The sequence below is a fragment of the Urocitellus parryii genome, chromosome 10, assembly GCF_045843805.1.
Source record: "Urocitellus parryii isolate mUroPar1 chromosome 10, mUroPar1.hap1, whole genome shotgun sequence".
Taxonomy (NCBI): Eukaryota; Metazoa; Chordata; class Mammalia; order Rodentia; family Sciuridae; genus Urocitellus; species Urocitellus parryii.
The window spans coordinates 28,216,038-28,241,396 of NC_135540.1; the positions used below are offsets into that span (position 1 = coordinate 28,216,038).

Sequence of the window (25,359 nt, forward strand, 5' to 3'; positions counted from 1 at the left end):
TGTGATGTTTGTTATCCTTGCCTTTAAATGCTATGAATGTTAGATTTCTGATTCTATATGCTAATTTTATGTTCTCAGTACTAGGTTTCTTTGTGAATTGTTTTGATTAAATCTTAGCAGAACCAGACTTTGTACATAAAACTGGCATCTTAGACATTTTCCATATGAGCAGATTATCCTTAAAAGCAAGGCAAGAAAGCTATTCTTAAGAGTTTATAGAATAATAAAAGACCGTGGCGACAGCCTTAGAATCAAAGATAGCTGGGTTCAAATCCTGGTTCTATCAATTCCTGCTTTGACCTTGAGCAATTTTATAAACCCTCTGAGCCTCTGTTTATCATTTGTAAACAGACTATGGAATCAGACCAATGTCATTTATTGTGCAAAACTGTCATGAGGATCAAATTAAATATTATATAGAAATACATCACTTAGCATAAATGCCCGATTCAGTACTAATTTAACAAACATATATAAATGAACATATAAAAATATAACTATATTATATATTTATTTATATGTTCTAGTTATATTTATATATGGACTGTATATAAGGACTAGAAAGTGGGCAATTCTGTGTACTGATAATTCTGAACTGATAATGAGTGAATAAAAAATCTTCTGGGTAAAGAGAAAGTTGGGCAATTGGAGCAGCATCAATATAATGTGAAATTCTGCAAATAGAGTGCATAAGAAATTCACAAGTGCTGACGCAGCTCTAAAGATCCTTCAGAGAGGGGCTGCAGTGCTCTTTATTCCATTCAACACATCTAGCTCCTCTAATATAATGGTAAAACTACTAACTCAAGGCTTTATCTGAACTAGTCTTGGATGGATGTATACTTCCTATTTGTAGGTGTGTATAAGTCCTAGTTCTTATATGCTTTTATGGGGTTTACAATGCGTCCCCCTAAGTAAATATTTCAAGATCATTTAAATAACCATCCCTCATTGTATAAACTTAGATATGGATACAGGTTGCCAACGTGTTTGTGGGCCAGTAGTGTTCAGGGGAGCTCAAATACACGTCCAGTGGACACAGGTGTAATACCAGAAGTTTTAGTTTTTTGTTCTCTCATGTGGTCATCTGAAATCCTCTGATAATTCTGCTTCTCTTCTGTGGATCATTTACTTATTTATAAAGTGGGGATAAAAATGGTTCCCACAGCAAAGGTCTGGCATGATGGTTAAATGAGTCAATATAATATGGGTAGAGTAAGGGGAAAAATTTCTGGCACATAGTAAATGCTCAAAAATATTGTCAAATGACAAATTTAGTTTAGAGACCTTAACTGGCTTTTATTTATTTTAATAGTTGGGCCACCCCCCATTTTATAAAACAGAATGAGTATTCCAATGAGCTCAACAGAGGAGACTGGCTTTATAAAGACCTGAGGAGAGCAGAGACTGAGAACAAAAAGATTGGTCATTTCAAAGTTACTCTAGTCTAAAGGCTGAAGTAGAGAAGGCACTTCCATGCCATGCTGGCTCACACAGGCTAGACTGAAGATTTATCTTCCTCTCCTCTGACTTCCTGGAAGATCATATGAACAACTTAGTTTCTGACTGGGAATGTGAAACATTAACACAGTGACTCCATTTTGGTTGGGTTTTTTGAGCCCAGCACAGGAGTCAGTCCTAACCAATAGCTTCCTGTAAACTTTATTTAACAATATTCATTATTATTTATAGACTATGTCTTTATATCCTTGTATCACCAAAAGCACATTATTTCTGCCTTCTTTTTACTTCATAGGAATATTTATGGCAACGGAAATAAACTGTTTTTTTTAAAAATAAGGTTAAATGTGCTGAATCATCCCATGTTTCTATTATTGTTATTCTTTTATATCTATTTAGGGTTCAATGGCTAAGGGAAATTACAGCCTTTACAGAGAAACTCATGTATTTTTGTTTCCTTTTTCATGGCAGTTGTAACCAAATGTTGATTCACATGATACATATTTCAGCTTGCTGCAATAATTACTTTCCAGAAAGTAAACAAAAAGATAATTGATGAATTATATTTAAATAATAAGTCAAAAGTCTAATTTTATTTTGGAGTTACATTAGAACAAAACTTAAAATGTGCACAGCTAATTCCAGTAAATCCATATGAGATGATGATAAATAAAAATGTTTTCGTCTTCCTTTCTTTTTTTTTTTTTGGTACTGGGAATTGAACCCAGAGGGGCTTACCCACTGAGCCACATCCCCTGTCCTCTTTTTTTGTATTTTATTTAGAGACAGGGTCTTGCTGAGTTGCTTAGGGCCTTGCTAAGTTGCTGAGGCTGGCTCTGAACTCATGATCCTCCTGCCTTGGTCTCCTGAGCCTCTGGGATTATAGGTATGCGCCAACATCTCGGGCTTCCTTTCATTTATTAACAGACTTGGTTCTGTCTCAAAGTCTGGACTCTGCCCCTTTGAAGTTCCCCCTTTTTATGTAGTCACTGATCCTGCCTGCTCCATCTAATGACGCCCCAAGACACAGGTCACCACACTTCTCTGAATGTCTGCTTCCTCATCAGAAACACAGGACATGAAGGGGATCTACTTCATGGAATTTTTATGGAACTCAGATGAGATACTACACTCAAAGAAAAAGGAATAATGTTTAGCAAGTGTGGAGTGTCGTAACTTTATTATTCAATGACATATTATGCTGAATTTCTTTTAATTATTTTAACATAAAACATTTGATTATATTCTATAATTTAGTTTACATGTTTAATATCTAGCATTAAACATTTAAGAAATCATTTGAAAGCATTTCTCCCCAAAGAAGTAACATATATCCTCCAAAAATAATTAGTAAAAATTCCAAGTTTTATTTATTTATTTTTCAATTTGAGAGTGAAATTGTGCATCCATCATTTTACCTCCTAAGGCTGATTTGAGTCATTTACACAGTGATCCCAAAACACACAAAACAGAATTAATACTTTGGCTTATAGTGACATTGATTTTGTATGCTAAATAGCTCTTCTAAATCAGCTATTTTCATTTTAAAGTCACTCTAAGTGTCCAATTTAAAAGTTGCACAAACAATTTAGTTAATCTACATGTAAGGAAGAACCATAACTTCAATTAAAAAAAAGTTATGATTTTTTTTACAATATTTATTTACAATACTTACTACTTTTAAATTACCAATATCATCACAAGATACATAATTACATATATTTCATATATTGGAAAATAAATTTACCAATGCTAACTTTAGGTAGAAAATGTCAGAAAATTCTTCAAAGATTGTGTTTAACCTTTATTTTCAACAAAAGTGACAGATTAGTGTCCATTAAAAATCTGAGCTTTACAAAAGTGCAAGTTTTAAGAAATTAACTGTATACAGGAAGAATATACAAAAGGCAGAAGGGATTGGCTGTAGGCTCAGGAAGAATGACACCCCCTGGGCAAATCTTCAGAAAGCTCTAGTTCAAGTTCATTGACATAAAAGCCAGAGCTGAAGATAAGGCCTTCCAATGAAGACAAGTTAATTTGGACACAGGCATATATGGTGGGTTTGCTTTTCATTCAGCATGATCCAAGTGAAGCAGAGGAGTCTGGGTAAAGATGAGCAACAGAATAGGAGAAACGAAATGGTAGGCAGGCTTTTAAGAGACTCAGCCGAGGTTACGTCCCCAAAGATGGTCATCTTGTCAGCAAATGCTGCTAAGCAATTACAGTACAGCTTCTCAAGAGGAGTGGCCAAAGGGAGGGTATATGTAAAACTTGGAGGGGCAAAAGCCTAGAAATCATCCTGTTGGTGGATTTCAGAAAAATAATACAACTCTGAAGAAACAAATAACAACTTTTAGAGTGGTATCCATAAACACACTAAAATAGAAAACTACTGATGATTGAGTTAAAAAGGTTGAAAAATACTACCTTCATGAATAGTTTCTCCCAAAAGAATGCCTCCTTCTTTAAATAATAGTGTGAGGTGTTGAAATATTCAACCTTCAATGAAGGGATCAATTGCTTTCAGACATTTGCTATTTCTATGAATTATACATATTAGGCAATTTAATCACAGTTTTAACTAGAAACTTCTAACTTACAAGAATGTAGAGTAAGCTAACTCCACAAGCATGGACACACAGACACACCCAGTGCACAAACAAGTTAGCTTTTTTTGCTGCTATGACCAAAAGAACTGACAAGGACAGTTAAAGGAGTAAAAGTTTATTTGGGGGACTCAAAGTTTCAGCAGCCCACCGATGGCCAACTCCATTCCTTGAGGCCTGAGATGAAGGCAGAATATCATGGCAGAAGAGCATGGCAGGGGAAAGTAGCTGGCAACATGGCACCAGGAAGTGAGAGAGAGAGAGAACTCTGCTCAGTAATGACAAAATATATGCCCCAGAGGCATACCCCTAGCCACCTACCGCCTCCAGCCAAACAGTTGTGACTCAGTTAATCTTATCAGGGGATTAATTCACTGATTGGGTTAAGACTCTCATAACACAATCATTTCACCTCTAAACCTTCTTGCATTGTCTGACACGTGAGGTTTTGGGAGCCACCTAATATGTAAACCATAACAGATTGCATGTTTGTCCAGAAATACAAGGGTTTTTATGGTTATCTGTGGCATTAGCTTTCCATTATGGGCTTTCAAGGATTTGTCATCCTACCTAGCTCACCCCTGGTCCAAGTCATCTCAATGGACACTAAATCTGGATTCTTCTTCAAACCAACAAAGCCAACAAGATTATGAAAAGCAACAGTTTCATTTATCCTCACTCCTGCCAAGCTCCATCTTCTGGGGCATAGGGGGACACTCCCTCCAAGTGAGTCAAGGGTTAAGATGAACACTTCCTGAACTGTCTTGTTTGTAAATGTTCTCCATTTATGATAAGGGCAGACCTTCTTCCTGAGCCTCTTTCATGACCCCCAAGTAATATGCTGAAATCAACTATCACATGCATGAAATTAGATAAAAAGATAATGCACATCTTATAGAGCACCACTGAGAAAACTCCTAAAGGGAATTTTTGTTTCTAGTACTAGGTACTCTGACTCTCTTCTGGAAAGCAAGGGCTACATAAAATATGAAAACACCCTCTGGATATGCTTCAATAAGTTAACAATAAAGAAGACAAACTGTTAAGCAGTTAAGTGACCTCAGGAACCTAGAGATTAGACAACATACTGCATTGAACTTTGGCCTTCAGGGCATTTCCCAAACACAGGTGACCTTGAAGTTTATTTTTCAATATTTTTATTAGTGCATTATAGTTATAAATAATATTGGGGTTCATTTTGACATACTCCTACATGCATGAAATATAACTGACTCCATGTCAGTCCTTGCTACTTCCCCTTTCCCTCCCTCCTACTTCCTCCCTTTTCCTGTTTCCCCTCCTCTACCCTACTGGACTTCCTTCCATTTATTTATAGTTTTATGAATTGTTAAATAGTGCTTTACAGATATGCATAGAGGTGAAATTCACCGTGGCATATTCCTATATGTACAGAGCATAGTTAGATCAATTCATTCTGCAGTTCTTCCCTTTGCCCATTTCTCCTCCTTACTCCTCAATCCCCTTCCTCTGCTCTACTGATCTCCCTTCTATTTCATGTGATTACCCCCGTTTCCCCCCTTATTTTAGTTTATTTTTTTAAATGACTTTCAGGAGGCAGAAAAAAGAGACCCAAGTAGTCTGTGGATAAAGGCAGGCCAGGGATGAAGAGCATCTCAAGAATTTGTCCAATAAGATCAAGTCAACAAACATTTCAGTTGAAGGATGAGCTAGAAATAAACCCTTTCATCCCCAATGGACTGAGAAGAAAATTGCCTGACTTGAAGTGTTGTTAAACAGTCTTGGTAAAAACTCCTTTTGAGAATTCCTAAACATAAACCAGCTCTTACATTAATTCGTAGCCTGAATTCACAATAGAGGATGGTGTGAAAAATTTCAAGCCCAGAATTTGGTTTAAAATGGTAAAGACTTGGGGCTGGAGGTATGCCACAAAGCATGTGCCTAGCATGTACCAGGTACTTGGTTCCACCCCCAGCATGCACATTTATTTGCAATGCACATGTGTGTACACGTGCATGCACACACACACACACACACACACACACACACACACACACACACTATGTGGACTCATATTTCTGTAGGGCATCGGCAAAATAAATACAAATCCTTTCCAGAGGAACCCACCTAAATCCCAAGGACTCAAAGGATTCTCTCAGATTAAAATCCAAGCCCACAGTCAATCAATCACAAATAATACAAGGAACTGTGTTAACAGGAGTGAGAATGAAAATGAGTGGCAGATCTAAACTGGGAAACTTTAGGAAATATAAGCAGACAAAATATTCCAGTTAAGAGGCAAAACTTTGAGAATGAATCCAGCCAAGTGTTGTTATAGGAAATTCACCTGAAACAAAAGGCTGTGTGCAGACAGGGTGAAGGGGACATGGCTAACTGCAGGTTGTCTCCATCCTTGGAATTTGGATTGTCAGATCCAGGAGATCCCCTCACCTTTTGACTCTGCCCTTTAGTTGTATTGTAGTTTTCTTTCTTTCTTTTTTAAAAAATTTTATTTAATTTTACTTTTTATCGATTAAACAAAATGACAGCAGAATGCATTACAATTCTTATTACACATATACAGCACAATTTTTCCTATCTCTTGTTTGTATATAAAGTATCTTGACATCCAATTCCTGTTTTTATACATGTACTTTGGATAATGATGTCCATCACATTCCACCATCCTTGCTAACCCTGTGCCCTCTCCCTTTCCCTCCCACCTCTCTGCCCTATCTAGAATTCACCAATTCCTCCATGTCCCCCCTCCTGATAACCCCTTAGATTTCTCCATCTGTCTTTCTTCGTCTCTCCTCAGGCTTCTAAGCATCTCTCTAGACAGGTTCCTTGTTCTATTTCCTGCCAGGTCTCAAAGGGTGTCCCCTGACGAGCTGCATCAAAATCACCTTCATGACTTATGAAAACAAAATTTCCTTGAAAACTGCTCTTTCCTTCAAAATATTCATGTTTTCATGGCGTCAACAGTCACCTTATTCTAGAATCTTCCTTCATCCCTTCACCTGAATTGTTGCTCTATGCCGTTTCCTAGGTCGCACTTCCCCTGAGACGTCTGTCAATTTGATGCCAGCTGGACCATCAATTATCTTAGTTAAAATATAAAAATCCGATGTGATGTATCCCCGTTCATTAATAAATCGAATTATTCACCACTCTCATTATTTTTCTCTAAAATAAATAATTATTTCTGTTCTGTTTTTATTGCTTTCTCCTGAAGCACAGACCTCATTACTTTAAGCCTGGATTATTACAACAATTAGTTCTCCTGTTCAAATCCTCTCTTCTATCATCCACCTGCCACGCTGCCTCCAGGGCGTTCTCCTTACACATCACTTCATCATAACATACAGAACCTCAAAAGCCCACATCAGACCTTAACTTCTGTAACAATCAGGTTTAAACTTTCTGTCAGGCTCTTCAATTCCTTCATAATCCTCCCATCCTCATGGCGGCTTCCCACCCTCTCGTTCACTGCCCAGTTTTCCTCTTCAGACACAACCCTGAAGAGGTGCCATCAGAGGCTACACTGTTTTATTCTTTTTAAATTTACATTGTGAAGTTCTAGCTGTGAAAACTCAGGAATCTCCATAATTTCAACAGTGACCATCAACCAATTACAACTCTTTTTGTTATTTGATGTCTCGATTTAATAATGAAAATAGAAAGGACTGCAGAATAATCAAAATTCTAAGTTTAAACTTTGAATGAGGCTGAAGGTCAAAAGTGGTTGACTTAGAGTAGTTTAGATTTGCATTTCTTTTCTCTGATTGCTAGAGATGATGAACATTTTTTCATATATTTGTTGATTGATTGTACATCCTCTTCTGAGAAGTGTCTTTTCAGGTTCCTGGCCCATTTATTTATTGGGTTATTTGATTTTTGGTATTTAGCTTTTTGAGTTCTTTATATACCCTAGAGATTAGTGCTCTATCTGATGTGTGAGGGGTAAAGATTTGCTCCCATGATGTAGGCTCTCCATTCACCTCGTTCACTCTAGTCAAAATGGCAGCTATTATGAAGACAAATAACAATAAGTGTTGGCAAGGATGTGGGGGAAAAGCTACACTCATACATTGCTGGTGAGACTGCAAATTGGTGTAGCCATTATGGAAAGCAGTATGGAGATTCTTTGGAAATCTGGGAATGGAACCAAAAGGACTTATACCCAAAGGACTTAAAATCAGCATACTACAGGGACACAACCACATCAATGTTTATAGTAGCACAATTCACAATAGCTAAACTGTGGAGCCAACCTAGATGCCCTTTAGTAGATGAATGGATAAAAAAAATGTGGCATATATACACAATGGAATATTACTCAGCAATAAAAGTATAAAATCATGGCATTTGCAGGTAAATGGATGGTGTTGGAGAAGATGATGTTAAGTTAGCCAATCCCAAAAAAACAAATGCCAAATGTTTCCTCTGATATAAGGAGGCTGATTCATAGTGGGGTAGGGAGGGGGAGCATGGGAGGAATAGAGGAACTCTAGATAGGGCAGAGGGGTGGGAGGGAAAGAGAAGGGCAAGGAATTAGCAAGGATGGTGGAATGTGATGGACATCATTATCCAAAGTACATGTATGAAGACACAAATTAGTGTCAACATACTTTATGTACAATCAGAGGTATGGAAAATTGTGCTGTATATGTGTAATAAGAATTGTAATGCATTTTAAAAAAAAATCAATTTAAAAAGTGGTTGAATTTTCTCTTCATTTAGCTCTTCTACTGTCTCAACTTGCTGAATTCCTGAACCACACAGGACTGAAGCAAGGGGTAAGGGGGGGGGGGAGGCCAGAGGATGGGGGCAGGGGAGGCAGGAAAGTTTAAATTGATGGACACTATCATAATGACCAAGCATCATCACTTTTCAGTGTAAGCAGTATTGAAAACTCACTTTCTCTTTTGCTTTAGTCAGCTTTTTTTATTGCTGTGATCAAAAAAACAGGACAAGACAATTTTAGAGGAGTAAGTTTATTTTGGGGCTCACGTTTTCAGAGGGCTCTGTTATGCTTTGGATATTAGGTGTCCCCAAAAAGCTAAACAATGCAAAAGGTTTAGAGGAGAAGTCAGTGAAATAATCCCCTGATGGGATTAGCTGAGTGGTAACTGAATGTGGGTAGGGTGTGGCTAGAGGAGGTGAGACATTGGGGCATGTCTTTGGGGTATACATTTGGTGAGCTGAGCTAAGTCTCTCTCTACTGCCTGATCATCACGTGAGCCACTTCCTTCCGCCACATACTTGCGCCAGGACATTCTGCCTCACCTTGAGTCCCAAGGAATGGAGCCTACTGTCTGTGGATTGAGACTTCTGAAACTGTGAACCCCCAAATAAACTTTTCCTCCTCTATAGTTGTTCTGGTTGGGTCTTTTAGTCACAGCAGCAAAAAAGCTGACTGAAACAGGTTCAGTCCATAGATGGTCTACTCTATTCCTCAGGGCCCAAGGTGAGGCAGAACATCATGGCAGAAGCATGTAGCAGGAGAAAGCAGCTGTGGACAAGGCACTAGGAAACAGAGAGAAAATGAGCCTCCAAAGGCATGCCTCCAATGACCCACTTCACACCTGCCTACAGTCATTCTTGATTAATCCCAATCAGGGGATTATGTCACTGATCAGGTTGAGGGTCTCATAAGCCAATCATTCCACCTTTAAACCTTCTTGTATTGTATCACATATGAGCTTTTGGTGGACACCTAATAACTAAACCCATAACGCTCTTGTAGATACTGTGTTAGAAACACCTGAGATAATCAACTTAAAAAGATTTATTGTGGCTCATGGTTTGTGGGGTTTTAGTCCATGATCCACTGACCCTATTGCTGTTGGCAGCTCATCATAGCGCATGGTGGAGGAGGCTGCTCACTTCATAGCAGCTGGAAAACACAGAGAGGACACATCCACAATGACATAACTTCCTTCCACTAAGCCTCACCCCCTAAAGGTCCTACAACTTCCTAACAATGCCACAGGCTGAGAATTAAGCCTTCAATGCTTGGGCCTTTGAGCAACATCCAAGATCCAAACTATAGCAAGGATTTTTGTGTCTAGCCATTGATCTGAAGTGGCCTTGGTGGAGGTGAAGACATCTCTATTTAGTCTGTTCATTACTACTTCCGTCTCTCCTAAAAAGCTGGCAGTATAATCTTTGGTCCTGCGTAGACAGAACCTGAAAAACACTCCATACCTCTCTCTCAAAAATGTTCTATATCCTGGAGAAATAATTAAATCATCTCTTCTGCACAAACTACGGAAGTGAAGTTTGTTTCTACTTTAGAAATGCCTCCATTATTCTGATGCCAACCATCTCTTCTTTACATTTATCAGGTGACAGTCGCACATGAGTCTATGGTCAGCCCCATACTACCGGGGACACACACTATATTCTCTTGAGTAGTCATAAGGTGCTGATCCCCACCTTGGGGGACCCATAAACCAAGGAGAGCTCTATCCAGACTATCAACCTTTCATACATTTGACAAGGTGCATCTCCTTTGGAAATTCTGCCTAGAGTCTAGACTCTTTGTAGAATTTACTCTGTATTTTGGTGGCTCAGCCCAAATTTAACATTTTAGTTTCTGGTTCCAAATGGTTAGTAATTTTCATCTCCATGTCTATTTAGTTTGTTCCTTTCTCTGGAATTGCCATCTGTACTTCTCCAACTTGCCCATCCAAATCTGAGCTTTCCTCCCGAGTATCACAGGACTCCTACCATCTGGTCCAGGAGACTTTGCCTGGCTTCCTTCTGGAGCCTACACTGTCTTCAGTAATTACTGTTATCAATACATGAAGTTTGCCCTTCGTGTTTCTTTTCCATGGAATACGAAGATAGTCACCCTAATAAGACAGCGTGACAGGGATGGGGGTCAGCGGTAGAACATGTGTTTAGCATATGGGAAGCCCTGGGTTCAATGCCCAGAACTAAATCACAAAAACAAACAAAAAACAGAGAGACACAGACAGATAGTGTGACTCTATAGTCCACAGACTTGATTGTATGTGAAATATAAAGATATATCTCAAAAGTATGCTGACCCGAAGGAGAGCTACTGAGTCTAAGAAAAGTAGGACAAAGAGAAGTAAATATTTGGCATGCACATCCAGGTCCAATAAATTTCTTTGACTGAATGCTCACTACCTAGAAGAGGATATTATGAGGTTCTACGTACTGAATATTTCAAACATTCACTTTTTAAAAGCATCTGAATAGAAAGAGGAGCAACAAAACTCTTGCTCGAATTCAATGTTCCTTTTTTGTCAGATTTATTGAGGTGTAATTGACAAATAAAAATTGTACATATGAATCCAAGATTCTTAAGTAGACTGAGCTCTCTATTAACAGTTGAGGGGTAAAACCTGTTGACTTAGAGTAAGGAAATGATTTGAAACCTTTGCAAATGAAGGTCAAATGTTTCTCTATGAGATATTATCCAAGATATTTGGGAGGGAAAAAAAGTTGGGGGCCAGAAAATGAAGAGCTGCCTTTGCCTATATATTTATCAACTCAAAATTTATGATATTATATTTTAATACTTTAAAGTACAGTGCCATTTTTCATGACTCTTACAAATTATTATTAACCACTAATGCAGGGACCAACTTTAAAATACAGACATTGATTAATTTACAGAGCACTGGTTATTTTATGTTTTAATGACTGTTTGGATTTACATACTAATTACAATGCATACTATTTATGTCTCTGCTCTTCATCTTGTCACTTTTTATTTGAGCAGAGAAAATTGCTGGGATGAAATATTCTTAAAATTGATAGTGTAGTAAAAGAACTTGAAGACAAAGATCCTCTCAGTTAAAATCTATCTTATATATATATATTACATATAGTGAATATTAATCTATTATCATGCTCTTCTATTAATTAAGCAATACTTATTTTCTGAACACTCTAAACTGAGGTAGAAATACCTAGTTAAAAATATTCTGTAGGTTATTGCTAAAATTGTAAGCTATGGCATAGATGTGACAAGTTCAAATAAACACAAAACCATGACCTTCACCAGATACAAAGCCTATAAACATGGTTTCTCAAGAACAGGTGAAACCAAAAAACTATGAGATATCAATATCAAATTTTTATTAATCATTGATATTTATAAAGTCTTTCCTATACTCAGTAAGTGAGAATACAGAAGTACATTCACAAAATAAGTGATATTTTAGTATTTATTTTGCACACAAATCTCAGTGGCTAAGTTGTTGGCTGCAAGAACTAGAATGAATTCAACATTCCAGTTCATATTAACAACTAAAACAACTTCATAATAAAAATGTGTTTTGAAAGATTCTACTAATTTCTGTTTATTCCATTGAAAAACGTAATTATAAAAATCAACAGAGAATTTGTCATTTCAATTAGGCTTTCCAAGGAAGATACATGAGGGATCATTTTTCTGCTTTATTTAGTTGAATCAATCTATATTTATTTTATTTTTGTCTTCAGCTTAAAATAATTGTAATAATAGAAAAAGCCCTGGAAAGTAAATAAATTCAGGTGTCAGGTTTACTACAATGCCCTTAAATTAAGTAATTAAGACTCTCAGGGTGTTTAGTATCTTCATTTGCAGATGGACATAAAAATATCTGCCTTGTTTATCTCATAAACTTGATCAAGGCTCAAAAAAGCAATTGGAAAGTATTATTGCTTGAGACAGGTACAGGGATGAATCACAGATCTAGGACAAAGTTCAAGACCAATTCTTCCATAGCCAGCAGTACATCTTTGGTCAAATCCCTTCAGACTCAATTTCTTCCTCCACTAAATGAGGCAGCTGATTTGTAAAGTTTTCCATTCTGTGAGTCTGTGATCTTGTACTGAAAAGATACTCATGAGAAAATTCTCTTTTTTTCTGGTTTTGTTTCCTAGGAAAGTAACATACTCATTAGGTGCTTGAGATTAATTTTACAATCTGTCTTGCAAATAAAAGAAAGTCACCATTTATTTGGCACCCTCAGGCTCACATCCATGATGAAATGAGGTGTGGCATTAATTGATTAACTATATAGGAGACTATTAAATGTCAAATGTAGGAAAGTGGCAGTCATGAAGAATTGTAAGAATCGTTACATGTTATGAGATGTGACCATGAAACTAACATTAGGAAAGAATCTGCCCTTGAAATAAAGAAAAACAGAATCTGTGCTACATTATTTCATGTCCATGTTAAAAATCCACATAATGAGGCAACCAAACATGAGGTACAGCTGCCCTTCTCTGGCAGCTTGTTACCCTTTTAATTACTTGTCCTTTTGTAGTGCTAATCTTGGATTTGGTGTACACCACAACTAAACACAGAACAGCCCATAGGTTAAGCCACCTAAGTTTCTTGCTGTGAGCACTGTGTGAGCAGGAATTTTTATCTGTGTTATTCACTAATGTATCCCAAACAGCAGGTACATAGCAAGCATTGAAAAAATATGCATCACACAGACGGACTGACTTCCTTTCATTTCCTGTCCTAAATAGATAAGCTACACTCTTTTTAGAATTATTATTCACTTGTCTTTATATCATTAACTTGCTTCCGTAAAAAAGAAGCAAACCACAAGAATTTAGCCAAAGGTAGCCCTAATAAAAGGTAGTTTCGTGTGATAGAGAACAACCAACCCAAATGCTTGAAACCTATTTGACACATTAAAAGAATCTGAATTAGAAGGGAGGGGGGATGGGAATAGGAAAGATAATGGAATGAATTGGATCTTCGTTTCCTATGTACATATATGAATTGGTTACTGTAATTCCATATCATGTACAACTAGAAGAATGGGAAATTATACTCCATATATGTATAATATGACAAAATACATTCTACTGTCATGTATAACTAATAAGATCAAACCAAAAATAAAATAAAATGAAGAAAAAGAAAATAATTTGAATTAGAAGTCATATTTTTCTTTAATGTAAAATTACTAAGTAATGGCTTGGGAGACTGAGGCAAGAGGATCACTAGTTCAAAGCCAATTTCAGCAAAAGTGAGGTACTAAGCAACTCAATGAGACCCTGTCTCTAAAATAAAATACAAAATAGGGCTGGGGATGTGGCTCAATGGTTGAATGTCCCTGAGTTCAATCCCTGGTTACCCGCCCCCCAAAAATTACTAAGAGGACAATCTCAAAGACTGAGAAATTATTTTCTTTATGCTACTAATCAGAGTACTTCAAAAAATAGAAGGAAAAAAACCTACGTAGAGTTTATAAAATGAGATTAAAAATACATGAAAAAAGAGCTATTAATAACTGTCTCTTGTGTTTCTTCCTCTTAAAATTCCAAACAGTGTGGTCTGCTTCATGCCCACATCAAAGCTAGCCAACGGGCTGAGAATAAGAAACGAAGGGAGCATTCAATATCTCTCTCCTGGTGCCTAAACGCATTTTGCAAAAATGTTCTTTGAATCAACAACAAACTTAGAAAACCAGAAACAGAACAGGAAGATAAACCCACAAGTGAAAACAACCATGACATGGTCACACCCCCTTCCAGTTTTCTCCAAAACATTTTTCTTCCCAGATGAACACAATAAGTCAAAGAGCTCTATTTTTAATGCATGAGGCTTGGTTGTGGCACAAACAGATCAATGAGCAATCTCTTGTCTTCAGGAAAACATGAGCCTGTGATACAAAATATGTGAGCTTTTAAAATAGCACGCCTGGCATAGAAATCCTCAGAAAGAAAGGATGCGTGAAGCCATGAGCAAAGGTTTCCAAGACAGGAAAGTCTCTAAGAGAGAATTTTAAAGTAATAAAAGAGGAAGTGACAATGCCTAATTGGGTTCATCATTGCTCAATATTCTCAGGTTATTTTATTTCTCCTCTACCTAGCTGTGTAGGAGCTCAGGTTAAAGAAGAAAGGGAATAATTGAAAAGTACCAAGACTAGCTTGAAAACTTCCCACTGAAAGGAGAAAAAAAAGAATAAATCCAGAGACAAAGGGAGGTAATTTTTTAAAAAAGGAAAGAAAAAATACCAGTGTCCACACAGGTAAGCTAGATAGAGACTGGGAGAGTCTGGTAGCCATAGGGTCAGTTTTGATGCTGTTAATCACAAAAGGGATTTTAAATTAGGTTTTGTACTATGTTATCAATGGAACTCCCATGCAATTTTTTTTGATTATTAATAAATGTCATTTGTAAATTTATTCCATGAATAGTTATTGAAAGAGATGGTTTGTTGGGGGCTATTTTTATACTGGAAGCCTTGGTAGAGATGGGCCTTAGGGTGAAGCAAGAAAACACAACACCAACAATAAGAAATGAATCCAGAAGAAGAAAATCATATTCCAATACTGCTCCTGGTTCTATTTTCAGAGAACATCCTTATATAGAAAATGGGGCACAACCATTATGGGAAACAGCATAGAGTTTCCTCGAAAAGTCAACAGTAGCAATCTCACTTCTGGGTATATCCTCAAAGGAAACTGAAATCAGTAGGTCAAAGAGTATATTTGCACTAAATGCTCAAAGCAGCAGTATTCACAATAACCAAGGTATGAAATCAACTAGTGTGTCTATCAATAGATGAACAGATAAAGAAATGTGGTATAGACATAAATGGAATACCATTTAGCCTTCCAAGAAGACATTTTATCTGGAGATCTACTGCAGAATATGTTGAATATAATGAATAATAATCTTCTATACTTGAAAATTGCTTAGAGAGGAGATCTTAAATGTTCTCACTACAAAAAAAAAAAAAATCCAGAGTGCACAAGGTGATGGTCAATTAGCTTGATTTGATCAGTTTGTGGTGTGGACATATAACACAGCATACCTGAGACACCATAAATATATACACTGTGTTCTCTGCTTCAACTGATGGGTTGATGGAGCTCAACCATTCATCTTGGAGACTGCTGGTTCCCTAGACAAATTCTTTCCCACAGTAGTCATCACACTGCTTCATTCTCCTCTAAAGGTTAAAGTCAACCATGACCAGGTCTCACCCGTCTCTCCTGAGTTGTGATTAAGTATGACCCAATTTCAAGCACTGTTTGTCTGAGAAATGCCTTCTACCTCGATGGACGGCATCAAAATTGCCAACAATAGTAAACGCAAGGCTACTTCCATTACAAATTTGGTCTTTACTCTTAAAAAAAAAAAAGAAAGAAAATTACTACGATGCTTTCCCTAGATAATGACACACATGAAAAGCGTTCCCCATGATTAACAATGGCATTTGTCTCGTAGCCCGTGCCAGGAAGGGAAGCATGGGGGCAGTACAGTGACAGAGATCTCTTCTAAAAACAGAATACAGTTCATTCTTCCAGCTCTTCCAGGGGAAACTGGATGATGAGTGTGTTGATGTCTTTTAAAAACAATCTGCCTCATGCTCTTAGATCCCTACCTTGATTACTGGCTGACCTATATATTTTTGGCAACACTAGTGCCCTACAGGGCCTGATGATTTGACAGGCATTTAAGGTCCGCGGTGAAGATGAATTTTGAAAAAAGCCGAGATAAGCAGACTAATTTCCTACAAAAGAATTTCTTCTGATCTTTGAAATGGTACAGAGTCCACGTCAGTGGATTATTTCAAGCAAGAAAAAGTTTGCCTTATAAAGACTGCCAGTGTAAACAATTGATCCTCCAGCCTGTCACATGAGCCAGATGGAGCACTCTCCTACTGGAAGCTTCGGTGACTCTACCTAGAGAGCCCTGAGAGGGCAAACTAACACAGTAGATCACATTTCCTGAGTAAATTATCATCTGTTTCTAATGTATGTGGTGATCATAAAGGTATTGTGAAGATCCAATGTGACAATACACAGTCTACTGTAGTCCCAGGCAGGATCATTCCCATATAATAGAAACACATTCAATGTATTTCTCAGATTGTGCAAAGGAATATAGAAGGGAAAAAAATATCATTTCATTCTTTTGTAGCTTCAGTTTTAGACTAGAATATCTCTAAGGATATCAAAAGTATTATAAAATAATATTATCTAATTTGAATTTTGATTTTTATGAACAAATATTTCAAACATCATTTTTTTTTACAACAAAGTAATAAGGAAGGTGACCTCTGAAATATTTATTATTTCTACAAGAATTGGTTTGCTCACTGGGCTTCTTTGGTAGATATGTGATTAATTACCATGTTAGAGAAATGAAAGGAGTTTTAGGTAAGAAACAAGGAGACTAATACTGAAAGGGAATACCCGACCTAGTACGAAGAAAGGTGTCTACTTGGTCTCCTTGCACTGATCCCATCCATTAAGACACTGAAATGACGCTAAGTCTCCCTTTTATGGCATGTTCGTACAAATAAAGGGAGATGGACATTTGTAAGATAACTATATACCACTGGCCAACAGCTTCAGTGTAATTTACTGCCTTTGGTTGTCACAACAACTTTGCAACATAGGTATTGTTAGCACTAATAGGAAACTGAGCCCATTAAAAAACATGAAATCAAGTAGAAGCAAAGGTGGGACCTAATGACAAAAGGCCGGTCCATTTCTCTGAGTCTCAGCGACTTCTGGAAAGTTGAATCCTGCAGCATCCTTCCTATTTAAAATTATTTTTTCCTAAGTTTCTGATCATTAAACAATTAAGCTGAGACCTAACGAACCAGAGGATAAAACTACCCCACGGTCACATACCTGTGGTAGAGTCAATGGTAAAGAGGGATGACAGGTCTCCCGGAACGAGTTCGTAAGCCACCGTGCCATATGTCCCAGAATCCCTGTCCGTGGCGCGGACACTGATGATCTCAGTACCTGGCTGGGTCTGGCCACTGATGCTTGTCACATAGGTCGATGGGTCAAACACAGGATGATTGTCATTCACATCCTCTAGTTCCACACGAACAAAAGCCTGGGCACTTAGCCCTCCCTGTGGGATGAATGAGTGGTGATGAGTGAGCTGAATATACTGGCATAAAGCATAAATGACAATGATCCTATAACAGACTTCTCAAACAACAAAATATCTCAATGTACAGATACAGGTATACACATATATTCCCTCACATACATACACATATGTGCACACACACATATGTATATTTCATTTTACTTTTAATCTTGACATAACTTCCTATATGATGGCATGTATTTATATTTCATTGCTGATTTTTAAATATGAATGAGATAGGGCTGGGATTGTAGCTCAGTGGTCGAGTGCTTGCATAGCATGTGTGAGGCACTGGGTTCAATTCTCAGCACCACATATAAATAAATACAATAAAGGTCCATCAACAACTAAAAAAAAAAAGAATGAGATTACCATTAAAAGAGCTTATAAGCAAAAATTTCAGAGTAAAGGCCAAAGATACTTAATGAAAGTTGTTCTGATGCCTGAAAAAAAACCCAAAACCTAAAATCACTTTTATCTCTAAAATAATTTGAAGTGAATGTTAGTAAGTGCTAAGGAAAAGGGATGAGGAAGTATCAGAGGTGGATGCACCAATGAAAAACATCACTCAGAGGTATGAGTGATTTGAGTATAGACTTATATGAAGGAGCTTGACTTCAGTTATCTGGAAGATTTAAAAAGAGAGGAAAGATACAAAGGCCCTGTGGCAAGAGGACAGTGCGCCCCCTGTGGCCTGTTCAGGAACAGCAATGGAGGCCCTGGGGCTGATGTCAGGTAGGGGCAGGTCATGCAGGCTCTGGGAACTTCTTCACTGGAGAGTTTTAAGCACAGGAACAGTTTATTCAACTTCAATTTTAGATAGATAGATGATAGATAGATAGATAGATAGATAGATAGATAGATAGATATTCAAATATGCATGTATTGGTCTTTTATTTGCAGTCCTGGAGATTCAACTCAGGGCCTCATGCATGCTAGGCGAGAGCTCTACCACTGAGCTACACCCTTACAAGATCTTGCTAAGTTGACCAGGCTATCCTTGAACTTGCAACCCTCTGCCTCCATCCCCTGAGTAGCTGGGATTACAGGCGTGCACCACCACACTCTGCTTTTAATTGTTGTCCTGCTACAGTGCTCACAACAGACTGGAGGGCCGCGAAGAAAGGTCCCAGTGAGGATGCTCCCGCAACACCAAGCCAGGAGTGGACCAGCCTGGACAAGGAAGGAACAGTGAAGGGACTTATTCCATGTCCTTGGGGTCACTATGGCTTTGATTGCTTTGGAAATTGGAATTTTTCAGGCTTGAGAAAGGTGACACAGAGCACAAAGCAGTGAGAAGTGGATCCCAGACTATTTATTTTGTGTCACCTCCATGTAAAACCAAAGAGAAGGGGAGCAAACAACATAGAAGAACACTGCCCCCTGCAATTTTTCCTTTTCTAAAGCATAACATCTGTTCCTACTTTCAGGCCCCGTTTTCCATTGCTATCTGGTACATTTTGACACTTTCCAGTCTTGACAAAAATCCTTGGTAAGTCACAGGAGCCTGGATTTCCTCATTTATCCACCCCCCTCCTTTTTTCTTTTTTCTTTTGTTCTTTTTGTTCCATTTCCCCACTGCGGCAGGGAGGCACTGAGCAAAGAGGAACAAGAATGACAGTGAAGGAGGCTTGGCATGAGACTAAAAGAGGCCTGCCGCTGTGCGGACTGGAGGAAGCTCATGTGGAGGGTGAGGCAGGGCAAGAAAGACGGCATTGTTCAGGGTGAAACTGACAATGGATTTGGAAATGGCTCTTATAATTCAAAGGTCCACGTATACCAGACTTTGAGGACTAAAAAGGAATTGAGAAACAAATCTTTAGCAATAGTGATTTTCCATGTTCCATGTTGGGTAAAGTTCCACAGCCCTCCCTGCCAGTTACCAGTTAGAACAGGAGAAGTGAGGACTAGTCATGATTGCAATAGAATGGTGGTCACACATCCTTCTGGCCAGTGAACAGACAATACAGACGGGCCTGCACCTTCAGCAAAGTTAAATCACCTGCAGGTGTCTGAGTAGGTGCATGAAGAGGGGACCACAGACTGATTATTTCTGATATATTTCTGTTTGCTAACAGAAAATCCATGACATCTGACATGTACTCTACTATTCCTCCAAAGAGCCTGCCTTCTCAGCTGTGTTTTTCCTTCTTCCTCTTTGGTTTCTCCTCAAGTTCAAGCAGTCATTCAGGCTAAGGCAGATGAGCAAAGTACCAAAAGAGTGGGAGAAAATATGAAGAAATGAACATTTCTCCACTCTAAGATCCTTGAGAACAAAGAACTTAATTCCAAGAACATCCTCAACCAGGCAATGCTATTAAAAAAAAAATCAGCAAATGTTAGACAAAGTGAATGGAATTTTGCAGGGAAAATAGACACCTCAGTCTCCCTTTTCTAGAAATTCAAATTTTTTACCTGCTGAATTCATCAAAGGGGGTATTTTCCTATTTTAATAACCATTTATGTGTATTTTAGGTGTATCTTCCACGTATTTTTTCTTCAATTGTTATAGTCTCCCTTTTTAAGGTTTTTGTGGGTTTCTTCCTATCACAGATAAGAAATTGAAGCATAGAGAAGCTTGGTGACTTGGTAAAGGAGACTATAAATAGCACATCTGCAACTAGAACAAAGATTCGTCTATCCTCAAAGCCTCTGGTGACTTCTTTTAAATTGAGGTTCTTTTACTCTGCTCTGCTGTGGCATAAATTCTACCTCTCCTGTAAGACTGGCTTTGCATGGACTTGACCTTACAGAATAAAAGAAAAACAGGGCCTCTGTTTTTAAGGAACTCACTGTCTATAAGACAGACTCTAGGTGGCTAGGTCTGTGGTAGGGCAGAACAATTCATAGCCAAGAGACTGGGTTCAGTGTCTGGCTGTGCCAACATCTGGGCGTGTAGCCTTGAGAAAATCAGGTGGCCCAAAGCTAAGCCACCTCTTCCATGAAGCTGGGTCATCTGCAGACCTGTCATTGAAATGAGTGGCACAATACAGATAAAAACATTTTTAATGATTAATAACCATCAAATGTAAGATCTTACAAGTTAAATACTTGGAGTCAGAGAGATTTGTCTTAGAATTAAGACTCTCCATTTTATAAAGGTAACAGAGGATAGCAGGGTCTGGGATAACAAGAGCAACAAAGTAGGTGAATAGACACACTTAGAAGGATTTTAAGAATGTGATTAGCTTCATGTAATGTCAAATAAGTTTTGTCACCAGATGAGTTTTTTAAACTTCTCCTTTTAAGGATTGGGAAGCAATTCAGATGTAGAGGCATGATTCGCCTGAGCTGTGAACACCGGATTAGAGGCCACTTCAACCCTGTAGCCACCCTTCAAAAACTAACAAATCTGGGCTGTATTCTGTATGCTGAAGGCCTCCATTGACACGGTTCTCCAGCTGCCAAGCTGCACGGCCAGCCCACTAATCCCTGCAGAGAAGCGGAGCTTGGTTGTGGCTGCACGGAGCCCACCATGCTGGTGTGGGTTGAGGCATGTTGCTCCAGGACAGAGCTGAGCTAGGGGGACCAGACCTGTCACCATCCCCCACCTCACATCTGGCCTGGGCTGGTGCAGATGCCTGCTCCACACAGCAAGACAGGTGGCACCCCAGCATCCATGCTCCCACCACCTTGACCCCTACTTCCCCACCAGCAGGAGAAAAACAGAAGTGGAGCAGATCTGAATGAGATTGCAGGGCTACCCAATAGCCTTAGTACTTTTCCAAACCCCAATTAGCATAAATTTGAACCAAAAGCATTGACCCATGTGCTACATAAAACCCTAGACTAACACACACTGGCAGCAACCCCTATTGGGGGTCTCCTCTTGCTCCTGAAAGAGTTCAATTTCTATTTTTCACACTTGAATAAATCCTTCTCCTCTCATTCTTGCCTTCTTTTGTCCCATGAGTTTAGTTCTTTAGATTTGCAAAACAAGAACCTAGTAAGAGTTTGTAGTGCTCTATTGGGGTCTGTTGCAACATGTGGAGGGAATGGGCCACCATTTAGAGAGGCAACACACCACTGGATACTAGTGGAAAAGAATCAGGCTTTGTTGGCTGTGACACTCTGAGCTGACCAACTGACACTAACAGGCAACCCCTGCTGGGATTAGCTGCTCAAACTAAAAGGAGCTTTCTCAGCTGCACAGGCCCTTGCCTTACACAGACCCCACCCACCAGCAGAAGCCAGAACCAAGTTTGGTTTCAAACTTGGTTTCACCATCAGTAAAAAACATGTGGTGTGCATGCCCTCAATACATATGTTTTTATTTGTTAACAAGTCGTGTATACATTTGCTGTGCTGATATATTATTTATATGAAAAATATCACAAAAACAAAATTTAAAAAAGTCAAATACTCACTTATTCTCCCTAAACTCCAACATGACACTATTGCTGGCGTTAATGAAGTGATGTGATCAAATCTATGTTTTAGAGAGAGATACCTGGGTAGTAAGGAAGAGATGTATTTTTAAAAGTTCATAAATCAATAGATTCCTTAGTCAGAAAGGTGGGGAAATGCCAAATTCACCAAGTCATAAGGGTTCATTTTCTCAGAACTTCTTGCAGAGCCTATTGTATGCACATTTCTAGAAGAAATGAACACTGCACTGTTTTGGAGAAACCCAGTCCTGGTGTATGAGAATGAGCCACCACATGTAGACAGTGCCATGACATGAAAGAAACAGGCAGATGGATCTCAGGTAGCACAAGGTGCAATTTACTGGGAATTTATGGAAAGAAGCACGTCTTGAGTATCAGCAAGAAGGTCTATCCTCACACCCTGAGGCAAGAGGAAGGGATTTATATGCTAAGCTAGACAAAAGAGGGCTGCTGCCAACTGGAATGTCCCTGGCCTTTCTCGAAAACTGTTAATGTGTCCAAGGTCAGTTAAAATGCAGTACAGGGGTCAGTAGCCAGCACGCAAGATGTTTGACCCACTTTGAACAACTTCATTTGTCTTACAGGCATTGGGATGATGTTACAACCAAGATGGCTGTGGTCACGTCAAGCTATATCCCTATAACCCACTCTTCCTGGACCACAGAACCCTTTTTAGAAGGTTCCTTTTTGGGATATCAGTATCCCACTGTATGCTGTCAGGAAAGCAGATCTAAACTCATTCCCTCTATCCCCTTCAGAGCCCACTTCCCTAGGCTGTATTACAAAATTTCTGTCCAGAAGATGGAAACTTCTGATAACACAGCATCATGAAAGACTCTGAGCCAGAACCACACAGCTGAGCCACTTTCAGACTCCCGGACCTTAGAAACGACATGAGATAATAAACGGTTGTCATTTTAAGCTGTTAAATTCAGGAATAACTTGTGATGCATCACAATAGGTAACCAATACATCTCACACATGAGTGTTTATTAATTTTTTTTAACCTCTTCTCTTTCTACCAACAAGTCGGGGGCCGCTTTGATTTAATTTTAATCATTTGATTTTTAAAATTATGAGAAGAAACTCCTAAGCAATCTACCCAAATCCCAATGCCCTCAAATTATGCTGTGAGAGGCGGGAGTACTTTGGGAAAACTCCAAGCTTGAAAGCAAACAATATCTCTGAGGCCGGAAGGTTGCCTGGGGGCAATCAGCAGATATGGAAAGTTTTCTGCTGTTATTTCTACTTTGGCAATTGTCTACTCTCTATTCTCTTTGTTCTTGCCTTCTGGGACTCCCGAAGAGCAGAATATTAATATCTATTCTTCACATCTCTTAGTTTGTGTGCGTCGTGGTTTGCATCCTAGTGAGCTTTCTATGTCAATGTGATCCAGTCTAAGTTTTATGAACAAAGGTGAAGAAAAATGAAGGTTCAGCTTAGTAAAGAGAAAGCAGTAAGTTGGGGTGTCTACAAAGCCAAGCAGAGCAGCATTCAAAGAATATTTTTCAAATCACTGAAAGGTTGAAGAAGTTAAAAATTAATGAATCCATAATGCCAGGATACAGCACAACTGTAATCCTGTTGATAAAAGCAGTTTTTTTTTTTTGGAAAGGAAGAATCCATCAAAGGAAGTGCATAAGTGAGAAAACAGGGACAACTATTTTAAGTAGACTTAATATGGAAGAGAAAAAAGGAATAAAATAGTTTTCTAAGAAAGTATATGAAATTGGAATTGTTAGCAGGAAGGTAAAGACCGTCCTATCTCCAGCAGATGGGCTCCTCTTCTCCAGGCACATTTGCCTGCTAAGATGCGCATGCAGAAAAGGCCAAGAGTTGAGTTTAGACAAAGCTAAGGTTTTACCAGGAGAGTTCTAGGGAAGGGTGTTTGCAACTGAATGACTTCAATGATGGGCAATAAACCACTTGATCTTCCTATGGGAAGTTGGGAGTAGAAGTGCCCCAGTAAGTAAGACAGGAAGATAAAAATACTTATCATGAAAGTAGCATGCTTGAAATCAAGGTTTCAGACATTTCACCACCAGTAATTAGGTGATGATCTTTGCAAATGAGAAAGTCAAGGAACTGTGATATTCTGAGTATAGGATAGTTATAGATATTGAAAGCTCTAAGATTGGTGAGGAAACAGTGGCTACTATAGTTTAGATGTTGAATGGCCTCAAAAGTCCCTGTGTTAAAGGTTTGGTCCTTAGAATGGCACTCTTGAGAGATGCTCTGGACCAAGAAGGCTGTAGGGCCTTCTTGGAGATCCTTAAATCACTGGAGATGTGCCCTTGAAGGAGACTGTGAGATCCTGGCCTCTTCCTCTTTGGCTCAGGAGGTGATCAGTTTGCTCCACCACTCATTTCTGCCATGATTTGCTACCTGACCAAAAGCCCATATCAATGGGGTTAATTCATCTTGTACTGGAACCTTTATAGAACTGTGAGCCAAAACAAACCATTTCTCTATATAAGTTAATTATCTCAAACATTTTGTTATAGTAATGGAAAGCTGATGAATACAGTGGTGAAGAGAAAGACTGTGAGCAAGGTAGAAAAAAATCCCAAAGTGATAAAGGGATTTAAAACATGATAACAATAAAAAGAAATGTCTGTGATATAGTCTGACAACTTGAACCTCAAAAACAAATTGATTTCTCAAGAAAGGAATAGAAAAGACTTAGATAATCCTTGAGCATCAGGAGGGCCCTATCTAACTACCTCTTGGCTTCTATTTATTGAATTCTGGTCTTCCCTTTCAGAGGCCAGGAAGGACCTGGTATCCTCGGACTATTTTCAATCAGGGCAAGGAGATAAAGGAACAGAGAGAGACCAGGCTGAGTGTATAAAGGGATTTGCTAAATGATGGACCATGGGTTTTAGAGAGCATAATAGAAGAGTTTAGAAGGACAGAAATTGTGAATACAAAAGAGATTCAAATTAAGGCATGAACTCAGCAGGATGCAGATGAGAATATGGATAGTAACGGAAGGTAGAGAGGGTTAAACTCTTGCAGACAAGAATGAAGT

General features: G+C 38.5%; 1 protein-coding gene across 1 annotated transcript in view; it reads right to left on the reverse strand.

The window, feature by feature from the left end:
* Nucleotides 1-25,359, reverse strand: part of Dchs2 (dachsous cadherin-related 2) — a 138,394-nt gene that overhangs the window by 94,853 nt on the left and 18,182 nt on the right. The window contains 3 exon segments of the mRNA XM_077803107.1: nt 15,857-15,946; nt 16,099-16,169; nt 17,688-17,958. Coding sequence (XP_077659233.1) covers nt 15,857-15,946; nt 16,099-16,169; nt 17,688-17,958 — 432 coding nt within the window.